This window comes from Pundamilia nyererei, unplaced genomic scaffold (assembly GCF_000239375.1).
Source record: "Pundamilia nyererei isolate P.nyererei 1_Seehausen unplaced genomic scaffold, PunNye1.0 scaffold00039, whole genome shotgun sequence".
Taxonomy (NCBI): Eukaryota; Metazoa; Chordata; class Actinopteri; order Cichliformes; family Cichlidae; genus Pundamilia; species Pundamilia nyererei.
The window spans coordinates 992,928-1,014,748 of record NW_005187440.1 but is presented as its reverse complement, the minus strand read 5'-3'; the positions used below and the strand labels follow the sequence as shown (position 1 = coordinate 1,014,748).

General features: G+C 41.5%; 1 protein-coding gene across 2 annotated transcripts in view; it reads left to right on the top strand.

The window, feature by feature from the left end:
* The window catches only part of sema3h (sema domain, immunoglobulin domain (Ig), short basic domain, secreted, (semaphorin) 3H), a 49,082-nt gene that overhangs the window by 17,880 nt on the left and 9,381 nt on the right, over window positions 1–21,821 (top strand). For both annotated transcript variants that reach the window (XM_005730711.1, XM_005730710.1), the window contains exons 2-8: window positions 2,272–2,426; window positions 6,727–6,789; window positions 7,403–7,522; window positions 9,288–9,381; window positions 9,699–9,818; window positions 10,313–10,458; window positions 11,257–11,371. In XM_005730711.1, the coding sequence (XP_005730768.1) occupies window positions 2,272–2,426; window positions 6,727–6,789; window positions 7,403–7,522; window positions 9,288–9,381; window positions 9,699–9,818; window positions 10,313–10,458; window positions 11,257–11,371 (813 nt within the window). The remainder of the gene's footprint in view (window positions 1–2,271; window positions 2,427–6,726; window positions 6,790–7,402; window positions 7,523–9,287; window positions 9,382–9,698; window positions 9,819–10,312; window positions 10,459–11,256; window positions 11,372–21,821) is intronic.

Below are 21,821 nucleotides of genomic sequence, written 5' to 3'. Positions count from 1 at the left end.
TAAATGCAAAGTTTTCTTTGAAGCTGCACTTTAGAGCTGCTTAATGAAAGTGAAGTTGTTTGAATTATAGTGCAAACTGAGACTTTTGTTCAGCTATTTGCATTTCTGCAGCTCGTCAATCTGAACAAAGAGGAAATAAACTTAAACGAAAACTTTTCAGCAGCTCACTGTGGCTAGTTAGTATCACCAGATTTAAACACTCTTTTTGTTACCTGAACAAACAAGTGTTAACTTCAGCTGTGACAAATACCTTTGGCCCCAGTTTGCTGCTTATCACTTCTTTGTCTTGAATGTTATGCATTGTCCTTTATGCAGTATGACAGTTTCGGGGATTTTTGCCTTCTGTCACTTGCTTTTTCTGTCCTCCTTCTCATTTTCGAGCTCTACAAAACAGCGTTTGCTTGCTTGCTCAAACTTGAGATTGGCACAAATTGGCAAAATGGACAAAAAGGTTAAACAGGTTTCAGCTTTATCAGATTACACTGAAATCTGATCGAGACCGTGTCTGTACAAACAGAGTAAAAATTCAGTTAGCTTCCTGTTACAACTCTGCATTTGCTTTGTACAAAGTTAGTTTACATTGGTAGCAAAACTATGAATGCAAATTCACACTCCTGCCACACTAGGAAACATTATATTAACCGTGCCTCCATCAGGTAATTTCCCACGGGATCTACCAACTTTTTAGGAAGTTTTTTTCCCCCACTACAGCGACTATTATTTTGCTCCCCCCAAACCCCTGCTTTGAGTGGAAATACAGCTGTTGTGTATAATGCATCTCAATGCGCAATGTTAGGTCAGATTTAACTGCTTGAAGAAAGAAAAAATGCTGTGGTTCACCAACTGCACCACATATACGCTTACAGCTCAAACAATCCAAAGTTATGCATGATGGTTTTAATAAAGTCGTGCTCTCTGCCAACGAGACAAATGCAAGTTGAATTGTTCTTTTTCCATATATACCAATCTGTCTTTGGGTTCGGTTTGAACATTTAGCTTGGAAATTTGCTTTTGTGCATCCCTTCTCAGTTCAGTTTAAAGCATTGCAGGAGAGCCTGGTTGATAAATAAGAGTATGCAGTTTGCTATTACTGTTTTTAAAGTTTGAACCACTTTTATAAGCTCTTTCTACCCCTCACTGCTATGTAGAGCTGCCAATGTGTGAAGCCATGTCTGGTGCTGCTGCAAAGCCTATATGTTTATGCTTTAGTTTTGCCAAATCCGATCTACAGAAGAAGACGTGGCAGATAAAATATGAAAGTTAGCACGAGACAGACAGACATGCAGTTTCTGTCCTTGTTCTGAAATCAGTCGATCTCCCCGCACCATAGTTCTCATAGTTTACATGGTGCAATCATTAAAAAAAGCAATCTGTGCTCTCATTATCTGAGGTTTCAGATCCGGTTGTTATCATCCAGTCTGTCTAGAGATGTGTAAGTATTGTTTGTCTACGTTTGTTTATTCACGAGAGATACATGAGAGTATTCTGTGTTTGAACATAGTGACCAACCTGGTAAGACAAAATGAGGCAGCAAAACAAACAACTGCCAGTTCCGTTTGTGATTGGCGCTGCGGGTGTGGGACAGTCTGTGTCTTTGCGCAACACGTCACTTTATCTCAAAGATGATCCGAGTGATGATCTGTTAAGACAAAATTTGCGTCATAGTTAGGTTTATTAATTCTCACAGTCTGTTACTTTGAAAACCTGCATTTATTGTTGATTTTTACACAATTGCAACCAAACTGCGAATGGGAAAACCCGCGTATCAAAGTACTGGAAGGTATATTTTATTCGCCCCAGTCACACTGGCCTTTAGATTTGTCAGTGACCATCCAACAACCACCAGTTGGGAGGAAAAGAATTTATATTCCCCAAATGGTTGCAAGTGGTTTCTGGCAGTCGCTAGTGTGAAAATGGTTGCAGAGACATAAACAGTGCTGTATGGAATTCTCCTCGAGATTGCTTTGTTTGCTAGCACATTGGTCATCAGCGGTTTACAGACATGTCTGCAAAAACTTAAAAGCTATTTGTCATTTATTAGTAAAACTGTAAAAAGCACGGAGGCTGTTGGACCTTTTCTATGATGGAAAACACTTCTTCATATACAGTAATGCCTAATGAATAAGACAAAGATTAGATTTTTATTGCAAACAACAGATTTCTTTCAGTTTAATGCCATTTTTGTTCCAGATTCCCTTGAATATTTTTAAAAACTGATAAGAATGGAGACCCTTATTTTGTGTTTTTTCTCTCCTTTTTTCTTCTTCTCAGAGCTGATCCAGAATGGCCGGCTGCTCACGCTACCCCTGATGGCGGGAGACCTGCACTCCCTGCTGCCCGATGAAGACAGGAGACGCCTTTATGTGGCCATGAAAGATGGCCTTCTGTCTACCAGTATGGATGACATAACGCAAAACCCACGCAAGGTTAGAACCGCAGGACGCGAGCACACATTTGCTTACCATTTAAGGAAAGGTAGACTCAAGAGATGTAACACAAAATACACACATAAAACACACAGTCAGATGACAGCAGATGAGATAGCTGATGTGTCAGAGACTTAATAGGGCTAATTGCTGATGGTTTAAGAGGAAAGTCACACCCTTCTAATATCCCCTCTAATCTCTTATCTTTGTCAAATTCCTTACTTGTGCTGCACAAAAGCTCCGCTTTTCTTCCTCTGACCCTGTTTTGTGGTTCTTAGCTGAACAAACAATTCACTTACCATTCATTTCGATTTAGCATGGAGACAGAAACAGTGTTCAAAAAGCAGAAAGAGGCTGTGCCACATTTCCACCTCTATTCAGCTTTCTCCTTGGCAGCCAAGCTGTCCATATTTGATAAAAATGTCTCCACCTTTTGAGCAGAAGGTGATTTGTTTTGGCCTGATCACTTAGTATTATTTAGTTTAGCAATTGGTAAATGGAAAAAGTACAGAAGTTGGGAATGTACACTTAAAGAAGGGGCTACGCTTTAAAAAAAAGAAGGGGGGAGAAAACTTTAAAAAAGAAGACACATACAGATAGGACTGTAATGGATTCCATTCAAGCCACAATTATTTTATGCACGTTTCTTACATCCTAACTTCCTCTGCTTTCCACATTTACTGCTCAAAGGCACGATTGCCTCTGTTGGCACCAATACGGAGGTATTATGCTTCAGACGAGAACAGCTAAACTTTAGATGAAAAACGACTGCACGAGGTCAGCTGCACAACATATTTTTGGTTTGCAAAGACTGCACAAGCGCATCTCTAGATTTTATACACTAGTGAGCGGGTCAATATTTGATTTGATTAGCTTTTTCACATATCAGTAAAGTGAAGCTTAGTCAAACGAAGACTCTGCCCTGCACATAAGCAATACACAGGAATGTGGAAGTGCCACAATAATATTCTGACCAACCCAAGATTTGCTGCGAGACGCGGCGCTCCTTCGTGGTGGCTGTTAGATGTGGAAGTTTTGTTACAGTATCTAGTTTCATTCTGCAGCTTTAGCACGGTATCGAGACAGCCAGACAGCCACGTTAATGGCTCGCCAGTCAGGTAGAGTTCAGGGTCACAGCAAGGACACAGAACAGTGCTGGCTTTCTTAACCCTGCCCAGCCGGATCAAATCAATACCCTCATCAGTCAGACGTGCATGCAAGCTGTCAGAGAGCCAAACAGGTAGAAGAGCAGAATAAAAAACAACCAGCGAAACCGACAGACAGCCATCAGTTGCGCTGGCCAGCCACCCACTCAGTCAGGCAGTCAGCCAGCATAAGGGTAGATAGTCACAGTCAAATCATAACTCAGCTCTGTGCGGGCTGTTAAGTTACATATTTGTACATCCAGTATTTATAGGCTGTTTGTACCTTTCCAGCCTGTGTGCAGTCCCCCCCCCCGGTGTTAAAATCACTCAGTGCCATGTTCTCAACATTTCTGTTTATTTTCTCAGAGCTTCTTATCAATGTTGCCTGAGACAATCTGGATCCTGTTTTTATTTATCTCCTCCCGACTTTACCCACACTTATGCACAGTGGTCGTGCGGTTTTTCTGCTATATAAAAATCAGTGTGGCTTAGAGAGACGATCTTATAATTTATTATAACATTTAAATCACATTTTTCTTTGATCGGGGGAAAAAAAAATACTCAGGCCATTCTTTCTGTGTGAGTCAACAGCTTGCAGCTGCTGTAACACAAAGGGTCACCGGGGGTTTAAATGTTTGTTTGCGGCTTTTTGTTTGCTTACAGTATTTGTTCTTCTCTCCTTTCATTTTCTCTGTTTTGAATCTTCTCTCGGCTCTGAAAACGACTCCAAAAGTACAGAAATTTACATTTTTTTCTAGCTTTTTCCCCCCTTGTTCCTTTTACTTTTTAAAATATGTTCCCTTTTTACAAAAACCCACATTTACATCTTCTGTTTCGTATAAACTGACAACCAGCATGTTTTTTACAGAGGGGTAAAATCCCATTAACCGCAGTCTTTACCTGTTGAGACTCCCTTAGTGGTGGTCCGTGTTCCTGTCAGTGTGTGGTATTCGGAGATAAACGGGGTCTGTGGTCTCTAATCTAATCTGATGGTCTCAGCCCCGCACCAGCCTCTGTGGGAATGACTGCATCGTGGAACAATTAGTGTACATCCAGAAATTGTTTCCTGAAACCACCGCCATTTGTCATTAATCACTTTCTACAAGCTCCTGTCACTTCTTCACATCTTCATTCACCCCAAATACAAAAAAGAGAGATAAAAACTACAATCAGTGCACAGATGTGTTTTGTTTAATTAATAAAGTGCACTTGTTACAAGTTATACATACATTTACTTCCTAATGCAGTGTGAAGTTGAGGTCTTGAATTTACTTCTGACACCTGAACAGCAGTTTGTGTATCACGTACTTAGCGACAAGTGCAGACATTCGCTTGTTGTATCGATTACATCTCGGTCTCACCGTTCTGCTCTCCAGGGGAATGACTGTCTCAGGGAAATATTTAGATTAGTCATGTTGAAGCCATTTGACACTAAGGCTCACCTCATCCTCGCTCTCGCACTCTCTCCCTCACTGCACACCATCCCAGCCTCTGTTGTTTCCTCCCTTACTGGCTTTACATGAAAGCATTCTCCATTATAGAGTTTTTATTATACGCTGATTAAGTTTACACTGAAGCAAACAGTGTGGTTTAATGTGATTAAGCTAACAAGTGCAAGACAAACACTTCTCTGATTGCTTTAGTTTGTTAAATGGTGAAGTCATCCATTTTTCACGTTACAAATGTACCTTTTCATGTGTGATCATCTTACCTGAACCCAGGATGACCTCACACAACCAAACCTAAACAGACCCAAAGAAAAAAACTTTGCAACCTGAGGGGTTTATTACACCACACTGATTCTCACAGCTTAAACAACAACAACGGGGGGGGGGAAAAAAGAGACGCCGACATGTGGATCTCGATTATTCTCTGACTCTTCACAAAAGGCACAGATCTCTCTCATTTGTGTGTTACACAGTGTGGAAAGATTTTTTTTTGGAGCAATGTCATTTATTTTCTCCTTGAAGCCCTTATCAAAGAGCTCACATACAAAGTGAAGTAAATACCATATATCTTCCTCTGAGCCAGGGTCTTCGAAATCCATCGTGTGGGCTTTATGGCAGCCCACACGATGCAGGAAAGGAATGCACGACTGTATTTCATTCATCTCCGGTTCATATCATGATATAACAGCAAAGGATGAGACTATGAGAGCTATTCTTCTTTTAGTCATCTTAGCAGACTACAGGTCTGTGAGAAAAATATGAAGTGAAACTAAACTAAACTATGACTTGTTTTGGGGGAGGGGGGGTTTAGGGAACTTCATAAAGGCTGTGCTGATGCTGCTGCACTAATAACGTTCATCTTTGTTTAGGTAAAATCCAACATGGAGTCTTTATGATTGTTATCAATAAAAAATGTGGGGCATGGGTCATGAGCTTTTTTGATCTTCAGAAAAACTCTGAGAACTGCTGAGACCTGAGAACACAGGTTAATGTGGCCTAAGTCATTAACTTCCTGAATTGGAACTCGGTCACCGAAAGTTTGATTCCCTGTCTTAGAGCCTGTCGTGTCCAATAAGAACTACTGGTTAAAGAAGAAACTAACTGTGACCACAACAGAGAGGAAATTGTGGAGCCAGAATCCCGTTTGGTTCATCTTGGACCCTTTAAAGTGGCTGCTTCAGTTGTTCTGTTGATGCAAGATAACATAATAACATCATGTTATAACTGCACAAATCAAATAATAGCACGATGTTTAGGGTTTAAAGTCAGAATAAATACTGTCAGCCATGTATAATTGTAATCAAGAGTCATTTAGTTATTTAGATGAGTGATAATAGCTGCATTGCAGTGCACATTCACAGTGTGTAGGCATGGCCAGGATTGTATGTCGGTTAGTCATGCTTGTAGTCATGTACTCTGCTCTGGCAGTTTGGCTCATTATCAGAAGTCAGCAATGCTGCCAGTTGGCTTTTTCTTTTCTCCTCCCTAAAGCTGACTGTTATCTGTTTGGAGTTAAGAGGTATGAAAATCATTTCCTTCTTTCTTCTAGATTAGTCATGTTCTGTTGACTATCCCTGCCACGCTCCCTCATAAAGCACCTGCCAATCCCCCGAAGCCCTTTATCGGAAATGTAGAGTGAGCAATAAAAACATTTCTGAAATCTCTTTGTCCCTCTCTTTTTTCTCTCCCCCTCTCTTCTTTCTGTAGCTGTATTGGCCAGCCAGTCCGGACCGCGTCCAAGAATGTCTCATGGCTGGGAAGGATCCAGAGGTAATCAAACGCACACTCGCAGATGCACACGCAAACACGCTAAGATTGGGTAAGTAACCGCGTTACCCTGACTTAAGCAACGCGGGGAAAAGAATTACATTCGGACACATTTGCGTGCAGATATGAATCGGTGTCAAACCACATCAGCCGTTTTCAGCCTTTCTCTACTCCCTACTGCCATTTGATAATACCTTACAAGAACTGTCTAGAGTTATGAAGCAATAAAGCAATACAGTAGGATGATAGATTACCATCAAGGGCAGAACTAAAGCTGAATGTATCTTATTCATTTGGGAACTGTAAACAAACAAGACAGTTTTCATGCAGGCAGGCATATCTAGATTCAGTTGATCCAAGTACTGGCAGACGTCTGGTGGGGCGTGCTGAACAGTCGGTCACATCTGAAGTTTTAGGACTACTTTTTTGCTTCTTGACTTCACAATAAGCTCAAGATGAAAGATGTGAAAATTTGTCAGTTGAGCCAGAGTTTAATAAGTGCAAGTCATATTGTTTGATATTCAAACAAGTAATAGAAAACAGTTAAGCATCAGTACAAAATAATGTGTGTCATCCATTATTCCTCACTTTATGGTCCCTGTTTCTCTCTGTCCAGCTGGAGTGTGCGAACTTCCTGCGTGTTCTGCAGCCTTTTAACCAGACTCACCTGTATGTGTGCGGCACCGGGGCCTTCAACCCCCGCTGTGCTTTCATAGCCACCAGCGTCTTCCATCAGGTAATGCTACAGACACAATTACATACACTATACAGGTAATGTATGCTGGTGCAAAATATGTATTTTTATTTTCTTTTGCGACTTTGCTGGATAAAAAAATGGTATCTGTAGAGGCGTCAGCTCTACCAGACTTAAATCTGCTGCTCCTAAAAATAATAAAGCTGAAGAATGGGTTGTGTTTAAAAGACTGCTAGCTTTCTGGTCTGGTAAAAATGAAGCAGACCATCAAAACCCGATATTCGCCGAAGCCCTGCTATCAAATCCCTCTCCTTGAAATCTGAAGAAGCTCCTCTTTTTGTTCCTCACATTTTTCTTTACCTATCACACTAATGCAGAACCATCATGGTCATCACGTGTGCAGTCAACTGTAATTTCCAAACTGTCTGCTGATGTAGTTCCCACATTTATGCCACTTTAGTCACTTATCCTTCTGAAACAGCAGCCACTCGAGCAATTTTTGTGGCTGAAGCCATCTGCCCCCCAACAACAGTTACCTCTTCTTTCAAAGTCACATAGATTACTCTTTCCATTTTGGTTCAAAATCAGAATCAGTTGGACCATTCTCTGCAATTTTATACAAGCAGCACTTTGATGTTAACTGCAGTGCTGCCCGTGGATGCATAGTGTTCAGTCTGCGATGTGTCAAATTAACGTTCGTCATTGATGCTCTACTCATTTATCCAGGTTTTGAGGGCTGTCTGCATTAAAAAATAGAAATATATGTATTGGATGCCTTGATTTTCCTACCACCCACCAATATGTCTGTTTTCAGACTTCGAGTTCCAGCCCCCATATGCATGCCTACGAGCAGCTGAAATATCATGTGGTGTCTGCCCCTATGCCCACATATCCCCCAGGGTTCACCTTGTGATATGTCAAATTTCCTTTCGTCACTGATGCTGCACTGTGTGGGCTACCAGACACCTTAGATATGTTATTTGATATTTGTATGTCAAATGCAATGGATGGTGAATGTAACTGTAGAGGTCGAACCTGCCTGCTGTTGTCGGTGTGTAATTTCTCATCATAATGACACATGTGGGTTATCGTTTGTTTCCCAGAAGTTTCTCACTCATCTCACTTAGTTGTGTGTGTGTGTGTGTGTGTGTGTGTGTGTGTGTGTGTGTGTGTGTGTGTGTGTGTGTGTGTGTGTGTGTGTGTGTGTGTCAGAGAACAGTTAATCCCATGAAAGACCATGTAAGATCAGAGCAGAGGTTCAGACATGGTTCTTAGAGGTGCCGATGGTGCTGACTGGTTTAACATTGAGCTTCACACATTTTAAAATCCCTCCACTTAGCCCGATTACCCTCAGTTAGGTGCTCACTGAGTGCATGTGTGGCAGGGTAGTTGGGCTCGCTGAAATGGTGCTACATGCACTGGTACTTTTTATGCATGTGTGTAGGTTTTTTATGTTGCATTGTCTTTGTTTTAGTTCATAATAATAATTCATATTTGTTTGTTTTGTGTTTTATTCTGCTGTATTTATTATATTGATCTGTGGTTTTATCTTGTAAAGCACTTTGGTCTACTTTGTTGCTTACATGTGCTGTAGAAATAAAACTGACAGTGACATCAGGCGCAACTCGGGGTTCAGTATCCTGCCTGAGGATGCTCTGACACATGGACAGGTGGAGGTCGGGATTAATCCACCTTCTGATTGTTTGCTGCATCAGTGGATAAACTACTTGAGATTGCAATATAAATTAGGACAGCTTTGTGATCTGTCTTCTTTCTGTGTGAGTGACGTCTGTGATTTCTTTGACAGTCAGAGCATCAGACTCTCTCCTACGGCCAGACAGAGTGCGGGAAAGGCAAATGTCCCTACGATCCATTCCAGAAAACGGCCTCTGCAGTCGTTGGTAAGTTGACTGTTTCTTTAAACCTCACCTTTAATAAACAGTACACGCACCATCGTGCACTTTATTTTCTCTACAACAAAATATAACCGTTAGGTGGAAAGGAATCATCTAAATGTGCATAATTAGGTGTTTTATCAAAGAAAAACTAGATGGAAAATGGGTTTGTGTTAGTAGCAAAAGTGATGCTTTGCTGTTATAAAACTCATCAAACTGTGGAAGTTATATATAATTTCTAGAGGATGTCTAAAACAGGAGAGCCATGACTTGGATGTCTTTCAATGACTACTGATGAGAATACTGTTGTGTATTCTGTGTAGATGGAGAGCTGTATGCCGGCATCACCTCAGACTTCATGAGCCGGGACTCTGCCTTTTTCCGTAGTCTTGGCAACCGTCGTGTCATCCGCACTGAGCAGTACGATTCCACCTGGCTGCAGGGTAAGAGCAGAAAAGCACCACTTCCTTTTTGAAGTCTACCTTTGTGTTGAACAACTCAGAACTGCGTCTGACATTAGAAGTTAGTTGAGAATGTGCTCCTTACGATAACACAATCACTAAAACACAAAATTTTGTCAAATTCTCCGCCAAGAAAACATCACAAGTCACGGTTAACGTGTGCAGCACATTCAGTGTGTGTACTTTGTGAACTGAATTTTCTGAAGTAGACTGAATATCTTTGAGCATCTCTAAAATCATCTCCTGCACACCCGGTTGGTGTTTTATCAGGCTCCTGTGTATCGACGTCTGTTGCTGATAACAAGGCGATATATACTGACTCCCTGCTGTTTGGAAACTCGACTTCTCCCTAATCAGCCCTTTGCTCTTTCTCTATTCCTTGCGCTGCAAATTACATTTGTATCAGTGTAGGACTGTATTACATTTGATTTCTTATAATTTGCCTGTGTGTGTGTGTCTGTGGTACTTTCCTCCAGATGCCCAGTTCGTGCGGGTAGCGCCGTTGTCTGAAACTGATAATCCAGAAGATGATAAGGTTTATGTTTTCTTCACCGAGCGCGCTCAGGAGGCGGAAGGTGCTGCTGGGAAGGTGCTCTACTCCAGAGTGGCACGTGTGTGCAAGGTATGCGACATGTTTGTTTGGCATAGATAGGGTTTGTGCAGTTTGGACACTCTCATCAGAACACGTCTGCATGTAGCTTACATAAACACGTTTACCTCCATGGGATGGTATGTACGTGCTGTTTGGTCAGTGTGTGTGTTAGAGCAGGCAACTGTGTATCTGTGTATCACTGAAATGTATGAGGGACTGTTTATGTTTGTCACAATCACTGCGTCTTCCACTGTTGTGTGTGTTTTCTGTGTGGACATGTTTGCACATTCATGGCTTTGTTAGAATCAGAGAGACTTTATAAAGCCCAGAGGGAAATTGAGTTGTCATAGCAGCAAATATACAATAAACATCAAACACTCGTTTAAAAAGAGTGTAGAAACACAGATATTGATAGATAAATATTAAGATAAATAGATAAATATAGAGATATAGGTATAAATATCAAAGGAAAAGCATGTGCTCAAATATATGTCATCATGTACAAAAGTGACAGGGTGCGGTGAGGTGTGGATGAATTAAAGAGCCCGATAGCAGCGGGAAGGAACGACCTCCTGTAACGTCCCTCAGACAGCGAGGTTAAAGGAACCTGTTGCTGAAACTGCTCTTCACATTGTGTGTTATGGAGGGGGTGGGAGTCATTGTCCATAATTGCAAGCAGTCTTGGCAGCGTGGCGAGCTTCATGCCAATGTTACTGTGTGTGCATGAATCTTTTTGCCAGCTTAAATATGCAATGCTCATATGTTTGTATGTTTGCTACTTCTGTAATCATAGCAGATCTAATTCAGTTCTTTGTAATGTTCATGTAGAACGACATCGGAGGCCAGAGGAGTTTAGTTAATAAGTGGAGCACTTTCCAGAAGGCTCGAATGGTCTGTTCAGTCCCAGGACCAGATGGCTTACAGACACATTTCGACCAGCTCCGTGAGTAAACACATGAAAGCATCAAAAGGCAAAACGCATCACATTAAAGCTAAAACAAAATCACATCCGACAGGTCTTAACCGCTGGTCGTACAGCTGAAGGTCTGTCCCTGAATGTTTCATAAAAGAGGAATTGAGTTCAGGCACTCAGCCAGTGTGTGTGTGTGTGTGTGTGTTTCATGTGAGTTCGCAGACACTTAAGGAAACTTAAAAACCACTGCCTCAGTAAATGCCTTCATAGCTCCACTGTTACCACGGTGACCAACAGCCCTGTCGGTCACCTTGGGTTTGTCTTCGTGCCTCAGTCTTGGTTACCACGGCAACATTCGTTGCAATGGGTTTATTCGTTATCGAGGATTTTCACATCAGAGTGCTCCGGTCAGCTCTGAGTGTGGGTGCGTGCAGCAGCAGGTCTGTGAGAGGTGCGAGATGCTGAATTTGTGAACTTGGACGCTGCCGTTGTGAATTTGTCGCTCACAGATGTGCAGATGCACAACTCTGAGTTTCTCTTAAAAAACGGTGGCATTAATGTTAATGGGCTATCAGCAAGCTTTAAAACATCAATAAAAGACACCACCACAGTAACTGGGTTGATTCATCAGAATCAGAATACTTTATTGATCTCTAAGGAAATTATGTTTAGCTGAGATCGGAGCTACAATATTAGCGATTTAAATATTTTACTACAGAAATCTTTATTTATTCAGAGAAGACATCAACATTTCAACATCGATGTAACTGTGCCTCAGTAGAAAGCTTTAGTAAATAACTGCAGTTGATGATACAGCCTGTTAATTCATTGCTACTGCTAGCTCCCCGCACAGTAGGGGATGTAGCAGTAGGTCCGATGCTTGCACCAGGGTATCTCTATCTTTACCATTATAATTTGGTGGTGGAGAGTACAGAAACTATGTAGAGGATGCCTTTTACAAATTAAGCTCCCTATTTTATTTGAGTAGAAACTTAATATTCATGTACTCCTACTTCACCTTTAGTCCTCTGTGGAGGGCGGGTGGGATTATGTTCTTTAAAGTTGCCTCTGCCCATACAGCTCAGAATTAGTCATTTCATATTTTGATTGGAAGTTATGAAAAGGAAAGGGTGGATGGTAGAAAGAGGAAAGCATGGTGAGGTTTTAAAAAAAGGAAGGCGTAGGAGGATGAAGCAAATCGGTTTTGTTTTTACTGCACATTTCGCACACATAAACCTCGCAGTGTGCTGCATAAACAAAGTGAAATTAATTGTTGAATAAATAATATTTTTGAATTTCTGCTGCCAATGAATTACAGAGGACATGGCTTTGGGTCTTCATTAAATGTCATCTAACACGGGTGTGTCTGCAATAACAGTCCAGATGAAGATCCTTGAGCCACGGACAGATGTTTGGATTCCTGAGGAAACCGAATGAGAGTTAGAACTTGCTTCCTTTATCTAATTTCCACCATCATAAAAGAAGTGGGCTTGTATCGAGTGTGAAACACTCCTCTGCAGAAAACTGGCTCCTCCTTGGCCCTGACTTCAGCCCACAAACCTAATACTCTTGAGACTGCAAGGTTTTCGTGAAAAGTCTGCATTAAAAATTAGAGGCTTGGAGTTTGAAATTCATGGGTGTTCTTGGAAGGGAGAGTTTACCCAAAGAACACTAAATTGCTAATGGAGTTCCTCGAGTGTTTGAAATCTCTAATCAACTGCCAAGACAAACAGTTAACAAAGAAATGTTTTGATCCATGAGTTACGAGCCCGGCGTGCTTTCACTGCACCACCCTGTTTTCGAGCAGATCATCTGAGACTCTCTTTCTTATGAAGCCACTGTGTTTCCTGCTCGGCCCTTAGGGGATTAGGTATTTGTTAGGAAAAGAAAAAAGGTGTAAATCTGAGACACGCAGTTTGACATATGGTAACAGTGGGACAGTGTGAGGTTGGGACTTGTCTCTGCTTAGGTTACTCGTCTCCGCTCTTTGTGTAAACAGAGCACACTTAGAGTAAACTAAGTAACTCACTCAGAGAGTTACCATTTGTGTGAATGTACATTAACATATACAGTAAATTTTACACTCCTTCACATAGTCCAACCATTACACAAACACATGCTCAACAATAACAAACACCTGAAAGCACACACACTGTTTTTCAGCTGTTACCACACACACACAAAGACACTCAAGCCTTAGCCTGTCTGTGTATACAAAAGAGTTCAGACTTGTCAAGAGCATAAACATCTCTACCCAGCATGCCTCTGGCCATGTTTTAAACATCTGATAAGGCTGCATACAAATTTGTTTGTGAATACACTTCAGCAGCACACACACATACAAAACCACGACCTGCATATACAGGAGATTAACCCATCGTGTTAAGAATGCTGCCAATGTTGTGTTTATGCCATGCTCTGCCACATAGAAACACTACAAATCCCATAAACTCGCGACGCTCTGCTGATCCCTCCAGAGCAGCGGGTGACACCAGGCTGCGTGTGGGTGCTTTTATTTGCATACATTTTTTTTTTGTTGAACATTTTTTTCACTTTTGCTAATTCTGTAAGGCACAAAAGAAATATATTAACAACAGTCAAACACCCATTAAGTTCAATCCAAATGTATTTATGTGGTGCCTTGAGACAGTCGTCTCAAGGCGCTTTATATTGTAAGGTAAAGATGTTGGGAAAGTGGGAAGGAAAAACTCTTTTAATAGGAGGAAACCTTCTGCAGCTCAGAGGGCAGGGAGCCGGGACAAAAACACACTGTGGAAGAGAGCCAGAGCTTAATAATAACCAGTGATTAAACACAGAGTAGTGTATAAACAATCCATAAAAGTACCATCTTAAGTAACACTATGAGTACTTAACACTGTAAAGGCAATGAATAGATAAATAATAAACGTTCGCACAATTCCAGATATTCCATTAAAAAAGAGAGACCCGAAAAATGATACTGTAGCATGACGAAGCTAAACCTCTAGTAGCTGTAATAATTTCACTAGCAAATGATCTCAGTCTAGCTCACAAGATAATTCCAGTCCAGTCTGTTTCATCGCTGACCCGTGCAGTGTTGAAACAGATTAGACAAATGGCCGGAGATAGACTTATATACATCTTGATATATATGTATATATAGTATAGATGGAATTTTTCATATTATTCATTGTGACCTGTTACCATATTTCCACTGAGTTATGCAGAGTGTAGTTCTTAATTTACTTTATGCCCCATGTCTGTTACAGAGTGTCAAAATCAGCACAGGGAGGAGGTTGGGGTGGATGGATTGGCGGCCACTCTTCATTTACCATTTCCAATGTAAAGTAAATGTTTGCATTTCTGACCACAATCATTCTCTAACCTGGGCGCCTTTATTCTAAACACCATGATGAAGTTCTCCACACCTTTACTGAGAAGGATTTATTTGAACCTGAGCTCTGAACTTTTCCTGATACTACATTTTTGGATCTAAACTTAGCCCAGCTATAGAAAATCAATTTCCTTTTGTGTTCATAGCAGTTCTGTAACGCATGTCATGTCACTCAACAGGCAGGGGAATCAGATCAAAGCTGCACGTGTTGCTCTACAAGCTTGTCAAAGCACTTGTTGCAAATTGCTGATTCACCTCTTGTTCCTTTAGCATATTTTTGTCGGGATTGACTCACATGTTCTATGAGGGTTTTGAACACCCTCAGAGTTGGCTTTGTTTTGGGCAAAGCATTTGGGCTGTAATTGCCACGAGGACTGACTCACAGCACCGGACTGCTTTGAATTTATTGTTCAGTTGTTTTGTGTCTGGAGCTTTAGGGCCTTTTGTTCACTTGTGTAAGTGTTAATGCTGAGCTCTTGTTGTCAACCACGCTAGTGTGAGAAAAACAAAAATCAGACCTCACTTAACCATAATTATTCAAAGAATCAAACAGTCGAGTGGAAGCCGAGTCCCTCACAGGAAAGGACCGTGCAGTGCTGTTTTCCCCGTTGTTGTGGTTGTTGTTGTTGTTGTTGTGGAGGAGAGTCATGCTATGAGGTTTTAGAGCTGGAGACAGGCAACCCTCTGTGGCCGGATTCTGTGTCCTGACACTGGAGCTACTTCGATTTTCTCAGCCATTTTCCTCGTCTATTTTTGTCTGCGTGCGTAAGATTCAGTGCTTCAGACATAAGGCAGCACCCGTACGCTTTCCACAGACAGGAAAAGTGCAGGGGAGGAAGAGTGTCACTGGGAGAGTTTGTGGATGGTATAAAAGCATGACAGTGACGAGAGACAGAGAAACACATCAGCCAAGTAAGCCTCTTGTTCAAGTTCAAATGTAGATTTCATTATTTTTTAAATCCACATATAATTTAAAATGAGTTTGAGATGATGACGACGATGACCTTCTGAACAGTCAGCTGTTGTAAGCGATCCAACAAACATCAGTGATGTATGAGAGCCACAACCCAGAAACAGCAAGTTTGACATTTCTGGGAGATTGATGTTTTATATATTGGACGTTTTTGAAATGACCTTAACCTTTCTTTGGGTCAGCCGTATCTTCTCCGGGTCTGTTTGACCTCATCAGATGGAGAAAAAGGTCAGAAGATAAACTAGAGGGAAAGATTTGTCTCCCTCCGTATATGAAGTGACGGTTAAGCAGTTGCACATATTGCCAAGCCTTCCCAATCCTTTCAGGTTAATCTGACAAATGTGTTTCCACTATTTAATGCTTAATTGCCTCGTCGACAAACACCATTTGTTCAAACTGGTTAGGAAAACATGTTTTGTGATGCTGAGGCAGATTTGACTCCCCCGTTGAACCTTACTAATCCATCATCGCTTGACTGCAAACACTTGAAAGGAAGCCCAGTTTATCAGAGGGAGAAAAAAAAGAGGAGATGGATAGAAAGTGAGTGAAAGTGAGGAGCTGGGCTGATGGCCAAAAGAAGGGTAGGAGGAGGGGGATCTAGTGGGACGGGCAGGATGAGGGCAGAGGTTGTAGCACGTGGTGTTGACCAGACATGAGAAGGACAAAGAAAGATGGGCTGAGGGAGATGAGGAGGGATGTGGAAGCTGTCATCAACGGGTTATTACTGCAACACTGTGCAAGAGAAGGTGAAGGAGGGGGAGGGAGCAGGAGAGGGGAATATCTGATTTAAGAGAACATTGGAAATAAATTTGGCTTCTGGGCAGGGCATATGAAGAAAAAAGAGAGGGGGTGAAGAAAGGAGTGGTAATCGCAGAAAGAAAAACGTTTTATTTTCTTCTTATGGCCAAACAAAAATGGGGAGAAATGAAAGGATCCCTCTTCACATTTTCACTACATTAAGAATGACAGAATAGTTTATTAAAGCATGTGTTGAGTGTAAAGTCCCTGGGTTAGTGTAACAGCCATCGCTATCAAGTTGTCAGGAAGAAAGGAAAAATAAAGTTGATGTAAAGGACTGAGGGAAAGGATAATGGTCAGAGAGAGTTAGAATTGCTGCAGGCCATGCACAAATATATTTTCCCTCTAAGGACCAGGATTGGATGAGTGAGGTGAAGTGAATCTAAAAGGGTGTGAAGGTTGACTGAAGTGAGACAGAGAGAGACGGAAGCAGGGAAATGGGGTTAATGGGGAAGGCTGAAGCAGACTGAAGGTGGAGATGAAAGAGATTAGAGATTTGCACTATATTTGTCTTGTAGTAAACTCAGTGTAATTTACTGGATTTCAAATGTATATTTGTTGGTGTGCAATTCCATCCTGAAGCAAAAAAAAAGAACAAAAACATTGTATGACACAGAGAGTGGTATCAAACGTCCTTTGTTACCACCGATGGAGAGCTGGCATCTTAGTCTGGCCATGGATGGCAAAACTGAGTTAACAGCTGTTGCTAGAGGGTAAAACATGTATCACAGTGAGAAATATGGAGTGTCAGAAGGAATAGGGTCAATAGCCGAGAGGGTTAAGGATCGGATAAGATGGAGGCAGGGCTATTATTGGCAAATTACTGTAAGATGGAGGGACGAGACAAGAGGAGTTGGCAGAAAGGTGACGAGCATAAAGGAGGCACGATCTAGGTGTTGGTATTCGGGGTGGCTGGATGAAAAGGGAGGGAAAGAAGAAACAGTGGAGAAATGAGGAGAATATGGGAGTTTGCCTGAGGGCGCACTGGCCAGACAATTAGGATGAGGGGTAGGAGGAGGAGGAAGAAGACAGGGGCTGGGTCTGCAGGTCTGCGGGCTAGACAAGACTGTCTTCCCTCAGGGGGAAAACAACCTCGTTTTGTTTAGAGAAGAAGACACAAGAACAATCCTCCAGAGAAAATAGGCCAGACAGACAGATGGACGGGGGGGACAGAGGGAAGAAGAGATAGCGGGAGGGAGGGATGGAGACTGGGAGGGACAGCGAAAGTGAGAAACAAAGAGAACGAGATACACCCAGAGGGCTTCCGGGAAGTCCAGGTGGATTTGAGCAGAAAGGAGCACGGGATGAGAAAACTAATAAAAAGATAAAGAGATGGAAAGAAAAAGGAGAGAAGATGATTCAGGAGGAGACAAAAAGAAAACATCTTGGAGTGTAAGATAGTGGTCGAGGCTGAAAGAGTAAAGAAGCTGTGCTTAAAAAAAGATAAGAAGCCATGAATCTGTCGTCTTTAACTGTAGCATGAGCAAGAAACCAAATAAACACTCTTTCTTGCTTCAGCGGTCAAACACTCTCACCTGGTCAGCCCGTCTTGCAGATAGAAGCAGAGTGACCTCATATTTTCTGCACTATATTTGTGATTAATGCATGTCTGAGTGTTGCGTTATCCCTCCTCTATTAAAGATTAATGACATTAGAAGCCACTCCAGTTTACTAAATCAAACATGCGAGGGATGTAGGTGGAACAGCACTGAATCAGTTGAGGTTTAAACTCGTCACGGAGCGATAAGAGTGAAGTTTTGCCAAGCTGAGCCGTAAATAACTAAGACGTCTTGTTCAAAGTGTGTAAGAAAGAAAAATGTTGCGCTGGCTGCGTCTTCTAAATTTGAACTGCATTTTTATGTGGAGCTGCATGTACACTGAGGTGCAAAGAAGAAAGGGAGACTAACTTTCGAGCAGAAGGCAAGTTTTTCCCCTGCAGGGTTTTACCAGAGTTTGTATTAAGTTTACTCAGAACAAAAAAATGCATGTATTTACTTTTACGTGCTGTGTGGCCTCATTTTTACCTGTCTTAAAATACCACAAAGTAAATTGGGATTTTTTTCCTCAATTGGAAACCTTTGTTCTTTCTTACATTCATAATAGTTGGTGCATTGTTTGGAGATGCAGCTCTGTGGATGCTAGCCAGACCTGCTGTTTTGATCATTTTTGATCCACACTGAAATATGTCAGGTTTTAATTATACAGAGCAGTAACAAATCCTAAATAAGCATATTTCACGGCAGTCAGTTTGTCCTGAAACAGCATGTATACACATGTGTTACTAATGACGTTAATAAAGTTTCTTGCCTGTTTAGGTGAACCGAATTTGTTTACATATTGTATTTCAAAATGGCTTCTGTGAAATCAGTCTATTGCCTTGAAATCTGGTGCAGTCATTCGTACCTTCCCTCTGAACAACTCAGATGAATCTCTAACTTCTTGTCATGCAATCAACAGTCATGTTTCTTTTTCCAGCACTTTTTCACTCAATACCTGCAAAACTAGTTTAGGTATTGTGCTAACAAGTGGATGTTAGCATGTCAAATCTACCTAATCTCACTTGACCCCATGTTAGCATGCTGATGTTAGTAAGTCTTTTATACAGTTACTGGTCTTGGCTTGGAAAACAATTCTTATTTGGCTTGAAACTGACTCTGAAATACTTCACTTTTTACACTTTTTACGCTCAGTTTGGGCATCGTCTGGCAACCACCGGTCGCTACAGAAAAATGTTGCGAGTGGTTGCTGGAGAAATCGATTGCTAAATCCCCAGTGCACAGGGTTGACTCCCTAGTAACTACGGTTGCTAGGGAAAAATGTATATTCCCGCACCAGTTGGCAAGTTGCTGGGGGATAGTTGTTTGGTGTCGTTTATTAGTGGTTAGAAAAATACTTGCTAACTACTGACAGACAAGTCAGGGTACAAACTATAGGCGACTGAACTGTGGGCAATCTGCTAGCAACCAGGCCAATCACACAGAGGTTTTGAGTGGAGCACCGTCTACCTCTTTTGACCAATAGACCTGTGTGACTGAAGCCTAATGTAATTACATTAGATTACAACATTAAAAGTATTTTTCCTGCAGTAGTGCATTAGTCTTTAACAAGGCCAAGTATTGTTCTGTCCAAATGTGGTGTATCTAACTACAAGTCCAATGCCAGCTTGGCTGCACTTCCAGATGAGTTTCATCTGTTCTTTGCTCTGTTTGACTGCAATCCCATCACCTGGTAAACTTTTCCACTAGGTTTTAAAGGGGCTTTCATCTGTACTCAGAAGGGTTCCACCAGGGTGGCTGTGCGACTATAAAATTGAGCTCTGTGGGTGTAGATGTGCATCTTACAATGCCCTTCTTTTTTAGTCTGACTCATCTCTTCTTTGAACAAAACTTCGAGGAGCTTCAGATGAAAGTGTACTCAGGCTATACATCATCCAGAGTAATAATGCATGAAGGCCATAAAAAAAACAGGTAGACATAGAGATGCAAAGTAAACCAACAGATGATAAAGGTTTTGATTAATGAAAAGCATTCTTTGGAAGATGTGAGAGCAGAAGATAAGCTCGAACAAATGATGGGAAAGTAGAGAAGAGGCTGTTTAGAAAGATGGAGGGATGATATGAGTAGAATTAGGGAGTGATAGGAAACAGGAAGAGAGGTAAAAGGAGTGATAACACAAATGGGGGCATCTACATTGTGATTTAAAGGCAGGAAGAGCTCAAAGAAGCAGTAAATAAAATGCAATAACAAAGAAGTGATATATTAAAGGGAAGAGGGAGTGAGCAATTGGTACGCTGGAGGCAGCAGACTACCCATGCTCTTCTGTTCCCTATCTTTGAGGGGCCTGTGTGGGTGTTTGTGTGTCTATCGGTACCATGCAAGTTTGAGTCAATGTTCCTTGCTCCCTGCAGTTTAACAATTTGGTATGTGTGGGTGCATGAATGTGGCTATACATGCCTTTATTTCTCTTTGCGTGCTCCCAAATCTGCCACTGTGTGTGGCAGCTGCAAGTGTGTGTAGCTGTGTCGAGATGAGATTAGCCTTCCTGCAGGGCCGTAGTTCCACGGAGGCCACCTGAAGCAGCAGGAACGGCAGGAATGTGGGAACATTGATACGCTTCGTCGTCTCCAGCACCACAACAACATATCTGCCTCTGCATGGGAGAGGAGAAGAATAAAAGTAGAGACATACGGGGCACTCATTGAGCACTCCTTGGGTCGAACCTGTTTTTTAGAGTTTCGGGAACTTTTAAGCTATTTGCCACAAAAGTAGGAAGCAAAAAGAAAGGAGCCCTAGGAGTCATGTATTTATAGATTATCACAGCGTGTTGCACGGAAAACAAAGGGCTCCATTCTCCTCCATTTTGATGGGATGATAAAACATTCCCTGCTCTTATCTGAGACAAAAGTGCAGAACAGAAAACCTTTGATTTATTCTGATTTAAATAAACTGTGAAAGCCAAGGTCTAGTGTGAGCTGCAAGTGTAGGCAACTGAATAACACAGCGATGAACAATAGTGGAAATATGGGAGGCAAAAAAGTCAAACTGTGCACAACTTTCAGGAACATTAATTAATGTTTTTTTTTTAATGTTTTATCACAATTTGTCAGTATTGAACCACTGGTGCTTCATACGAGACACAATGTTTCCATTGTCAGTCTATATATGTTCACAGTTGTGGGCCTTTTATTACCAGTCTGTTTTATTTGATTGTGAGTTCATGTCACATCAGTTTGTTCCTATTTTACTCCCCCATGAATCAGAGTTGTGAGCGTTGTGGTAAAGTGCTTCACAACTCAAGATGTATTGACCCATTTGCTTTTTATGCTATACATTCAGCACCTTTACTGTCACACACAAAGTGATGATACGGCAGTTTTTTACGGTTCAGCATATTTCCAAAGAAAACTTCCATACTCAGGCTGGAGGAGCTGGGAATCTGCCAGCCTTATGTACCCGGTCTGGCCTTAAACTCTTATTGCCGTTAGTTCTCTGCGTTGTGTTGTGTGAATGACCAGAGGAGTCAGCTCTCACTTTGCCAGCTGGGTGGATTTATTCTCCCAGAACTGTTTAAAATAAAAACAAAACAGTACAGCAACTTCACTTTACTGGACTTCTGCATGAACACCTCTCCTCAGCGGGGCCTCTAGGCGACTGAGGTACAACATCACAACAAATCCAATTACCAAATAATACTGCTAAAATGTATTTATATTCATATATAACAAACAAAAATGCACTGCATCGTGAACATATAGTGACAATTACCTCATCAACAAAATTATACTTTAGGGAGACTTCATTTACCAGTGGCAATTTTACATATTTACAGTAAGTTGA